We start from the raw sequence: 12,180 nt of genomic DNA on the forward strand, positions 1-12,180 counted from the left end.
TTTATTCAAACCTCATCTGTTCATTATCTAGTAATATGAAAAGCTGTGAGCTTTCACAGTTTTGTCTGCTGGTGGCTCTGCTGACAATAAATGACAAAGTTCTACAGAACTCTGTGTACTTAAGGGGAACGACAAACCTGAAACTATAAAACACAATGTATGGGCATTGCATCTGATGTCCTAAAAGCATTATGTGCTCCCCCTGATGGTGGGAAGATTAGAATGTCAGTCTGCATTTCATTTTAAGACACGTTTAAAAGGGGGTTCCCAAACCTTGCCCTCAAGTACTGTTTACAGATGGGATTTTAAGAATATTGTTGCCTAATCAAAATGAGTCAGCCACTAGTCATGTTGGCCGAATCATCTGTAGCCATCAATTATTAAAGTATCTGTCATTTCCTGCATCTCATTCTATAGTTCAATGTACCCAATACACCTATGTAATATTTTTTACAGATTGACACAAGTAACGTTGGAAACCGTAGGTGTACACCACAGGAGTAGTGATCTCACCTTCCTGATCTCAGGATTTGCATGACTAACACTTCCCTTTACTTTATGTCCATGAAATCAGCTTTGCTATGGTGCAATCTCTGTACATTTAAATAAAATAAAATAGAAAAATGTCACAGACAAAAAAAAAATGGCCTTTTTGACATTTCAGGCAAAGTCGACACGAACCTAAAGGGAGGCAGCTGTGAAAATCGAGAGATCAGCAAGTTAAGACAAACAGCAGTTTTTTGGTAAACACGGGTTCGACCTTTTACATGGAGATCTCAAAAAATGGCACCATAGTCATTGCAATGATGGCAATTGAAAATTGAAGTCAAACGTGCATATATATCAATGTACTACTTTATTCAAAACAGCACATATCACAAAGCAAATGAAGTGATGTCTAAAGTAGAAAGTAAACACACAGTTCATTTTCTAGAAGTTCAAATATGTCCTTGTGACTTTGAAGTTTATTCACCTGCAAAAAAGTTTGCATGAGCAGGCCCTACATACTACATAGTTAAATCAGCAAGATGACAAGAACTCTCATGGATTTCAATATGCTCTACACAGGGCTATCCAACCAATTCTTGGGCCAGAACAATAGTAATCCATGACATTGCATGCATTCCCCTTAAATTTAGGACCTCAACACCCTGGTCGTCTTTGTCCTCTATTATGCTGCAAAGCTCGGTGAGCATTGTTACTGATGGATGACTATGGGGAGCAGTTGTTTAGTCTGGTGTCTGAACGTTGAAATGAGTCAGTGATGTCTAGATTAAAACATCCCTGTAAAATATTCACCTAGCGTTCACTGACTAGGCTGCACGCTGTATCGGAGTACAGGTTGTGTTTAATTACAGGTTTCTTAAAGAACATAGTCGTGGGAAAGGACGTGTCAAAATACTCATCTTCATCATATCACCTTGGGAAAAAAACCCTGCATGCACTCCCATAGTGACTGAGGCTATTATTTCCAACCTCTTTAAAGCAAGACATCACTCACAAACCATCAAATAAAATAAGGTTATATGACTGATCTGTATGACAAGTAAAACAGCGATCCTTAGTTTTTTGGGTTTACTCCAGCGCAAAAAAAAAAAAGGTGAGACGGGGAGACATTTTCCTGAGAAGTGAAACACTGAAGGAAGTGAAGGTAGCAGAGGATGTCTGTTCCTACTCCAGCACTTTAGTTCTTCAAATACCTTAATATTAGCCGTTTTACATTAAATTAATACCTGTTAAAGTGTAACATCTACCTTCCTGGTAGATACACACGCCTATGTGAGAAATCCCCATGGAATAATGCTGTGGAAATGACTTGCTTTGTTTCCAGGTGTACATCACGTTATATAATTTATCACAGGTTAAAATCAATCCTAAAGTCAGTGTATTATCACTGCCAGTAAAACAGATCATTAAAGTGAGCAATTTCCCTGTTTACTTCAAACATTTTTTTTCCCAACATAAGACTGGGCAGGTCTGATCAGGCAAGGCTTTGGAACGAGTTGTAGCGTCCCCATTTCTACATAATGCTGCAGGCCACCGAAGAAAGACAAGTCTCAACTGCGCTTTACGCAGTAATCAAGCTTCGTGGCGCCTCTGGTCTTGCCTTGTGCATATTTTACAAGCATCGTCATGTCTTCCAAAATCTCTCTCATCTGCAGTACACACAAAATGCTACTCTTCATTTTACACGCATACATTTAAAATGCATACAAAACAAACACTTTTTTTGCCTTCACATTGCTTAACAAATTACAAATGCAGATTTTGGTACCTTATAGTTCAGCACATTCCAACTTTTTTGTTTGCGACAAAGATGTGAACATTGCCCATGGGTACTTTAGACGGGGTCATAATGCGTGCTGTGTTTGTATGCACATGCAGCATGTTGAGTATAAATTACGTAGAACAAGGTTTGGTGATGGCTGGGTAAAGATTTGTAGGTGTCAATGTTTTCTGCTGCTTTACTACACCATCTGTTTATGACTATGGTTCAGACACAGTACACTGCGTCACATATTTATTCTAGTTCTAGAGAAAGAGTAGCTAACAGAAAGCTTTCCAGGTGCCGTGGAGCTATATTTTCTCTTTAACTGGACATTATAAGAGTTGCAGCCCCCCAAAACTACTATTCATACAGTGAAGATCCCACCATAACAGAATTAAAGAGAAGCCTTACTACCTCCTTGTCAGAAGTAGGCCAAAACATTTTCCAAGTAGAGCTTTATTTATTATTATTATTATTATAAATGATATGTTATAGAAGACTCTTAAAAGGGCATGTGCCAACACTCCATGATCACATGTATTCATGATTCAGTGTGTTTGAGAATGTAAATTAATGTAATTTTTCCAGTTGTGAAAAAAGCCCTTTTCAATTGTACACATTATAAGGAATAAGATATGCAAACACTAAGTTAAGCGATAACGGTATAATGGATGTGATGTTCACAGCTCTTTGTTCGAGTTTGGTTTCAGCTGTATTTAGATAAAGTATAACAAGTAGCACTGTAGTATCAAGCCAAGGTTTCATATGCAGCTCACAGATGAAGGAGGAAGCCAAGAACTTATATGTCTGTGTGTTTAAAATAGGCCAAGGTGGCTTTACTGGTAAGAGTCAACACAATGGGGTAAATATGAAATAAAAGGGATGTGTCTAGAGTTCACATCTAATATTAAACAGCATCTACACCTGTGGACGCTGGCTTAGAAAAGAGGGTACGTTCTAGTGTCAGACAGCCACAGAAAGGTTGATAACTCTTACTAAAGAGTCAAACCTTTGCATGGCTTTCAATTCACATTCAAGTTGAAGGCACATGAGAAGTTACATTTCTGCATTTAATCCTTCTAGCCTTTTAGTATTATTAGCATTTGAACACTTCCCTCACTTACACTGTGCGCCTTATACTCCTCCCTTGTTACGCTGCTTTGACTCTGTCTAGACAGCTATGGACCAAGTAGGTGGGCACGCTTTAAATGCTCGCTTGCCTAAGGCGAGAAAGGTTGGCGAGACAATGCAACTTATTAAGACTAAATATATTGCATGACATACCAACAAACACATTAGAAAACAATGGAAACAATATAACAGTAGTGATGATGATACATCACTCCGACCTACAATGTTTGCCATCCCTGCCTACTCTACTAGTGATTTCTCCAAGATCAACACACTTCATAAATGCTCACATTAGATTATTATGTGCCTTACAGAATAATAGCTTTATGTGCCATGTACAACACAAAATGCAATTATAAGCAACCACATGTACAATGCACATCTTAATAAAACACAAGATTGGTTTGTAGTTAAAAAAACGCATGGCTCGTATCTGATCAATGTCAACTACGTCAACTGAATATATCCAACCTTTTATTGTATGCTTTTTTTATGGTCATACCTTATACTAATATCTCATTTATATGGGGTGACCAACATACTGTATTGTGCATAGATAAGGTTGGGAACCTTGAGGTTTTTCATAATCGGTATCTACTATAACCATTCATGAGATTTCTGAGATTGGGCCACTGAAAATAATGTCATTTTCCTTTGGAACCAGAATTGCGCCATATCCACAACACATATATACAGTTTTTTGTTTCTACGGCAGAGCTTAGAAAATGAACCTCTCTCACCACTTTCATTTCAAAGGAAAAATCCCAGAAAACAAACATAACCGAACAAAGTTGCCAAATGTGTTGATTAATGGATTCCACATTCATTTCAAGACATAAATCAATATGCGCTGTATGTAGTTCTTTACTCTGTAGATTTTTCAACCTCAGACATGTTATGACAGGTATCAGGATGCAAACAAGTCTTGGCCCCATCTCATACAGAATGGGCTGGCCGCAGATGTTCTCCTGCAAGCTATGTCTTGTCTAAAAACATTCATCTCTCAAACAAATCATTTCTTCTCTTTTGCCAGCATGTTGAAGTGAGGAGTGGTTATTGTATAATGGATTTTTTTTTTATACATACCGGAAAAAATGGTGAGGGGAAAATTACAGAAGGTGAAAACTTGTTTTTAATTCAGAAACCATATGATACGATCAACCAGGCTTTGACACTATGCAATGTTTCCAACTTGAACACAATGTGCTATTTAAAGGGGAGCCCATTTAAAATGAAATCTTCAGTTCATGTAATGGACATCTTTCTGCCTTTGGTCAAAGTTTTTATAATTCTAGCAACCTATAGTATGTTATTGCATACCAAAAAAATTAAAATAGTATAGGAATATCCTCTCAAAACTCGTAAATGGTTTATGTACATCTGTGTATCTTATGAACATCTGTCTAAAGCACAAATACATTGAAAGATACAAAGGTGGAAGCCTCTTGCTTGGAGGAAAATCTTTGGGAACATCTTCTCGGTAGGTGGCAAATCTTTTAATTATTAGTTGGCCCCAGACACTCAAGTGAGAGAAAAAACAAAACAGGTGCTCCTGTTTTATGGCAAAGTTAAAAGGACAGAGGTAATGTTTTGACCACCTGTATGTGATCACCAAAAAGCTGACATGAAAGAAACCAGCCATGATCAGTACATCCTTTCCCTCATAAAGAGAGTAAATTAAAAGCAGGTAAAACACAAGACAAATGCTAATTCCAGAGCTAGAGATGCCAGCAATTTGATACTCCACTTCTGTCAAGTTTACTAATCCAATCGCTTTTAACAAAAAATTTTATGTGTTATGTCTGCAGTCTGTACTCGAGACTTGCGGCTTGTAAACCTGAATCTTCTGGTAATTTTGCTACAGGCCTTGGAATGTGCTTATTACACCTCTTCACACGGTGATTTCTGGGATTTTTTTTTATTTTATGCGCTGAAAACATTTTTAATCCAGCATTTGCTCTCATGAAATAGGGTGGGGTTTCTATCAAACACACATAAATTACATTTAATTAACATCCAGTTTACTTCATAATATAAGACCTTGTGGGTAGGAAACTTAGAATTATTTCTTCTTATTCATCAAAGAAAACTTCAAGGATCAATCAGAAGAAAAAAAATCTATCACAAATTACTTATTTTTGAGGACTATTCTATCTTATTGGAAGACTATTGAGCAATACCTTATAGCTAAAAAAAATCAAGGACTTTATACATCCAAAGATCCAGGAACAGATGTTCTGCTGGATGGGAACCGATCAATAGTTTTATGCATATTTTTAAGCCCAACAGTGTTTCTTTCTAAAGTAAGCGAGTACAAAACTATTAATTCCAAACTGCATTTTCTTACGCTCCTAAGTGTTTAGTTACTTATGAGCTGTTTTGGTTTAGAATTTATATAAAGTGACAATGAGGTGAATAAACTATGCTGAATTTGCAAAATAGATTATTTTTCTAAAAGGAACACTGTATTATTAAATGCTTACCAAAAGGACACCCGTAGAACCAGTTTATACCGGATCAACTTGAGAGGCGCTTATCGTTGCCAAAGGGAACCACCTTCCCTTAAATCAAAAATGTTCATGACATATATATGTTTAATAAAATATGAAACTTGGTGACATCTAGAGTTTAATTGGGATATGGATAATACCTTATTTATATGGACATATTTAATTGTTAAAAAACATGAAAATAAGTTAAGAAAGGTAAAAAGGCACTACATTTTCCAACTATTAATTTCACAGTTTTTCATGAACGAATCACAAAGATAAAAAGTATTTTTGATGTCTACTTGTGTCATTAGTCCACTCAATGCAGCAGTCACAAGCTAGTGACCATTCTTAGGTTTCGTTTAAAAAGCACAAATCATCTATTTGCCCTGCTGCACTGGTCACTGAGAGTCAAACTGGATATTTTTAGGATAATGTTATGATAAAAATTAATTTTTAAAAAAAGGTTTAGTGGATACGACCTAATCATTAAACCCATTACAAATCTATTCATGCTCACAAGACAATATGGGCTGCGCACACTGGTAAAAAACATTTGTGGCTACAGCAGGTTTATTTTGCCCCATCACCTTAAAAATCTTATGTTTCTATGTTACCTACCCAAAGCGCTACCAGTGTAACATGGTCATAAGTAGAATTTGTTATATACAATGCCACTCCGTCTTGGATACAGGATAGTACAGATGATACCTCTTATTCTTGGGCATACAACCAATAGTAACATCCAGTTGTAAGTTTTCTTATTAGTATACCGTCACAGAGATTAGAAAGATGTGTATATGCTCCTACGTGTTACTGTGTACTTATAATGGTATGTATTTATTCCGATGGAGAAACATTTTCATTAAATTATTCTGTGCAGATGAGTTTTAATTCTTTCTTAGTTTCTTACAAACACAGGACCAGTGCAGTGAATGTACTAACAGCAGCTTTACACTCCCCACTTGCAACTGGAGTTCACATGGATCAAATCTCAACTGGGCTAGTTTAGTGGTCACGGCATGATCTACTGTTATTATTTAATTTATGCTTCTGTCATGCTGAACAGGTTCTTCAACTTACATATGATTATAGGACATGTTTTAAGATAAATAGAAAGTTTAACCTCTCTACTCTGGGTGGATTACTTTGTCTGGTGAATGTAGAACAATCCAAGGTGTAGCAATTCAGAGATGTCTCATCTTTGTCTTCCAGATGGGAGGAGAGGGTGCGATTGCGGTACATGGGAATCCACACTGTGTCACTATCTCACAATACGTCGGGTGACATAAATAATAATCACTGTTTACATCCTAATTTCACCTAGTAGTCTGAGGTAATGACATACTGCCTAGTCTTCAGAGGATCTTAACTCTATTTGCTAATTATGTATTTAACGTTTCAAAGAATATAATTTTTTCCCCTATGTAGGCACATTTTGGTTTGTAATCCGAAAGTGGCTACTTCTGCAGATTTCATTTCAAGGCTAAGAGTACATGATGATATGCAATAAGCTATGGTATTTTACAAAAAAAAAAGAAATACTGAAACTCAGTTTTGAAACTTGAAAGTGCCTTTGGCAGACATTTTTTTTTTGCCGGACATTATACAATGGGAAGAGTCCTTGCAACTTTGCAAAATTGCTGATATAGAAACATACAAGACTAACAAGGGGAAAGCTGAAAACATTAAAATGTTTACAAAAAGGTTCAGAAGGGGGTAATAGTATTGATAGTAGCCCATAGCTTTAACATAAAATCTTACTGTGCCAACATCATACAAAGATCAAGGCACGAAATTTGTTTTTTTGTTAAGACAACAGACAATATGTTTAAGAAAAACAGCTTGCATAATAATTTTGCTCTTAAGCTTATATAGTTATTGACCCTGCTCGTGTACCCAGCTAGCAACCCAAGTCTAGTCCCCTGCAGCAAACCGAGGTCCCTGCTTGTGACCAAAAAGTTATTTGAAGACTGGTGGGCTCTGGCTTTCATTACTTCTACAATGTCAGGGTCTGAACCCAGGCATCATGTTATTTTATGATGGCCTTAAAGTTCAGTCTCTCTCTATTGTAATAACACTATGGAATCTGTTGGCATTCTATGTAATGTAATAGCTGCTAGTGATGCATTCCTTGATCGTTATTTCTAGAGAGATGTGATGGATTTGACGGCTATTTTTTTTTTAATACAGCAGCTTTGCTTTTGTCTTATCTTACCGTCCAAGTGGCTGACTTTGCTGTGCTGGACTGCTGAAAGGAGACATCGAAGCTGTGAGGTCCAGGGTAATCAGTGTTTGATGGGATGGCTGGAGACGGAGACAAGGCATCAAAGGTAGAGCTTGGCTGAGCATATGGAGATGGTGCAGTGACACTATTCTGAGCATGTTCATTGGTGTAAGGGCTGGTGGATGAAGAGCCATTCTGGATCTGCTGTTCCATGCTGTTGAGCAGACCCAGGTTTGTGTACTGTGGCTAAAAAACAAACAAGAACATACATGTAAGACATCAGTATTAAAAAACACTACATAGAGTCAAATTTAGAGCTGAACCCTTCAATGATGAAACTAGTTTAATACCAATTTTTTTTTTCATGCTCATCTCAGAGAGGTCTTAAGAAGTTTGTTATACAATTCAGTTCTGTACACTTTTATATGACTCAATGTCTTACAATACTCATCCACCAAAAGGTGTCAAAAAAGTTCAATAATTGGTAAGCGGACGTTACAATACAGTGCTCACCCCTTTGCAGTTAAATGTGCTAATGGTCTCAGAAGCAAGCCCCTCTGTTTGAGAACATGGACATTAAAATACAAACAACCCATGTTTAATGGAAAACTTTCAACTAAGCAGCAGAACTGAAGATCAGACAATTAAAACTGTGCATATAGACACTCCTAGCAACATGAACATACTCCAAGGGAGAGATTAGTATCTAATTACAGATAGGTTTGATTTAAAGATGAAAAACAAATGCTGTCCAACCACTTTGCAAGTCTTTAAAGGGTGACTGGTGCCTTCAAACAGAACAGCACCTTCCTTCGAAGTTGTATAACTCACTAGTTATAGTTAAACGTTACATAAAATGCATTTTATTTTCAAGAAATACGTTTTGAGATCATAGTTTCCACTATGAAGCACACAAAAGGTGTAAATATCCTGAATAAAGGACAGTCCTACCCAAAAAGTGGTCTAACGTTTGAGAAAACACACCTATTTACCAATTTGAATGTGTGTTATAATCACCTCTAGAAAGCTCCGGTGCTGTCTTACGAGAAACTTCCAAGGGATCAAACGAGACCTCCCAATGTGAAAGCACTGAGTATACTTTCCTGCCAGGAATTTGCAGCTTCAAACTGCCAAAACTGGTACCAAGGATGGTGCAAGAATATGTGGGAATCACATTTTAGATGAGGAATTTTGTCACTATGTGCCTCCAACTCAAAGATAATCCAAAGTTTTCTTTTCCTTTTAGAAAACATGCCCATTGCATTGCTCTATAGTGTATATTCCAGTATTGCCTGATATTACGTTAAAAGGAACTACTCAAGGGCAAGGCTGAATCAGTTACAAGTTAATGAGAGATGATTCAAGGTTTCCAAAATTTTCTGTTGGGGAACAGAATACATCACGTAAGAATGAAAAATCTTTCTTAGGTCATAAGATTATTTTTTTCTTTGCCCCTGAAGAACCTGCGATTTGGATCACATGAATAGACAAAGTCATGTTCTTTGGATGTCTCCAACAGATCCCCTTAACCTTTAACCTTACATTTAATGTTTTCCACTAATCATATACAGAAAAAAAGCATATGACTGGCCATGCATGAACGTGCCACTGGAAACATACTACACCATAAACACTCGCTCTCCCTGGGGCTCGTGGGGATTTGGATAATTTATGTTACCACAATAACCATTCAACAAATCTCCATGATGACCATTCCTTCTAGTTTTAGTTGGCGTTTTTCTTCATCAGGTCTAATATGCTGAACTGAGAGACAATGCCCATAAGCATAAGATGTTAGTTTATACATATGTCTCGAGGGTATAACAAGACTCTTACTGGTATGCACTTGACTTAATCTAGGCCAGGAAACATTAAACTGCACTGTATTGCTCTACAGATTAATCTAAGGTTGTTTTTACGAAAACTCCTACTTAAAGGGTTTGATTTTATGGTACAGGATGGGCCCTTGAGCACTAGGTACAACCCTACAACAACATATACAAAAATAATACAAGTAGTTGGAAATAAGTGTTTATATAAGAAGCTACAGAAGAAACAGTTCATGGTGAATGAAGGATAAGGCGTGGAAATAAGCACCATAAGACCATAGCTTGTTTTATAGCATCAAAGCAAAGCTGAACTCAAGCGGTCCTTCTCGGAAGATTCCTAGAAAGGAATTCTTGGGTTTTAAGTTACACCATGTTAGTCACAGGTTACTGAAACACCTACACCAGACAACTCTAATGCCCAGCAACAAGGCCAGCATCAGACGCTCTCACATTGCCAAGAGAACAAAAGAAATGTCAACAGGACAGACAGAAATACTTGGGGCAGGAAGTGCAAATCCCAAAGTCTGAACCAGGTGAAAACTTGAGCAAATTCAAGAGCAAAGATCTTATGACCGAATAAACAAACGTCTGGTCCAAAGTAACCCTTTACCTGCTAGGGAGAGCAGGCCTACCACAGAAGCTTACAGCAGGAATGCACATCCTGCACTAATTAAACCAGTTTATATTAGCAAATTAATTGCTTACTTATTTATTTTGCAACATTACTTATTTCTCAATATTACCAACATATTTCTCAAGAAAGAAAGAAAAAAAGCCAAAGGAACAAACACAAAAAAAATCCAAAACATAATGTAAAGCTGTTCATGCTAATATAAAGGAATGGGGTGGAAATGTAAATAAATTAGATGCTGCCAGGTTGTTTCCATGAAAGCTACCCATAGGAAAATATAAATGCCAAAATGTAACCAAATGTAACCAAATTTAAAGCTGTACCACTTGTAGTTACCCCGTTTAAAGTCCAATATAGCCAGTTTCCAGGAGAGATGGTACCCTGGAATTTTTTAAAAAAAGCCAATGCATGCCTTTAGGCCTCATGAGTTAGGTACAAATTACCATATAACTATGTAATTTCAAATAAGAATTTTATCTACAGCAGAGAAAATGGCTGTTCTGTATTAAAGAACTTGACTATTAGAGCTGGCTTCACATGTTTTGTGCTGTGAATGTCTCTTGTCCCGTTCAGCGCCTCGAAGGCTAGAATTTAAAGGGCAAGGGCCAGACTCTCTTTTACACATTCCAGCTAAGAAAATGTCCCCACAGGGCACAACTGAAAGTTTTAGGAATACCACAGCTTAAATGACTAGAGAGCAATAGAAAATACACTGGCCATCTTCTGGATCAACCAAGAAGACACTGGAGACCTCAAGAGCACATACTCTGAACTAGACTATCTAGGGACAGATATCCTACTATTTGGTGACATTCAATTGCAAACCAACTCCTTTACCAACCAAACCATAGATTGTATGGTTATGTCTAAATAGTATTACTTAGGAATAGACCTTTGATGTCATATGGATTCCCTCACAATATAAAGTAATGAGGCTGGATTCTTCCAAAGACAACACAAGAATAACTAAGTAGCCTTCTGAAGATGATGATATAGATTACAAATGTCTACAACTGTTACAACATTGCACTGAAGCATTGGATAGTGCAAACACGGTATAGGAGAATGGAGATGAAAGGTTTCCAAGCATTTCCCACCTGCAATGTTCTTCACAAGCAATTCCCATAACTGCCCAAATAATAAAAAGGAAACTCTTTGAACGAAACATTTCAACTCACCCAGAGACATCCACCCACATCTATAACCCCCCCCCACCAAACCAGGATTTGCTCCAGCTAACTTTAAAGCCTAACTTGGATATATGATCGGCCAAATGATAACTTGATGAAGACGAGACAAACGACAGGATGTGATGGCATCCATCCAAATTTAATCAGCAAACCAGTGTATTACAAACACAGAAACACTTGTTGTTTGCATTAGTCATATTTTGTACTGAACCACAATGTGATGTGAAATTGTTCTAGGATTTTATAGGTAAAATACTTATCTTTAGGGATATGACTGACCTATGCCGGATCTGCTAATTTTGCAGTATTCCACTTATTGTAATGCAGACCACACACACATATTAATCCATGTTAGTATCTCTGTTACAGATGTAAAACAATTACTTATACAGCAGATACATTAGATGGACAAAA

At 37.1% G+C, this 12,180-nt stretch overlaps 1 protein-coding gene across 6 annotated transcripts in view; it reads right to left on the bottom strand.

Annotated features, from left to right (window-relative positions):
- Positions 1-12,180, bottom strand: part of LOC149282213 (tumor protein 63-like) — a 54,399-nt gene that overhangs the window by 17,009 nt on the left and 25,210 nt on the right. For all 6 annotated transcript variants that reach the window (XM_089498538.1, XM_089498539.1, XM_089498537.1 and 3 more), the window contains one exon: positions 8,108-8,362. In XM_089498538.1, coding sequence (XP_089354664.1) covers positions 8,108-8,362 — 255 coding nt within the window. The remainder of the gene's footprint in view (positions 1-8,107; positions 8,363-12,180) is intronic.

The sequence above is a fragment of the Sceloporus occidentalis genome, unplaced genomic scaffold, assembly GCF_023333645.1.
Source record: "Sceloporus occidentalis isolate IW3139 unplaced genomic scaffold, rSceOcc1.0.p SCAF_121, whole genome shotgun sequence".
In the NCBI taxonomy this organism is placed as follows: Eukaryota; Metazoa; Chordata; class Lepidosauria; order Squamata; family Phrynosomatidae; genus Sceloporus; species Sceloporus occidentalis.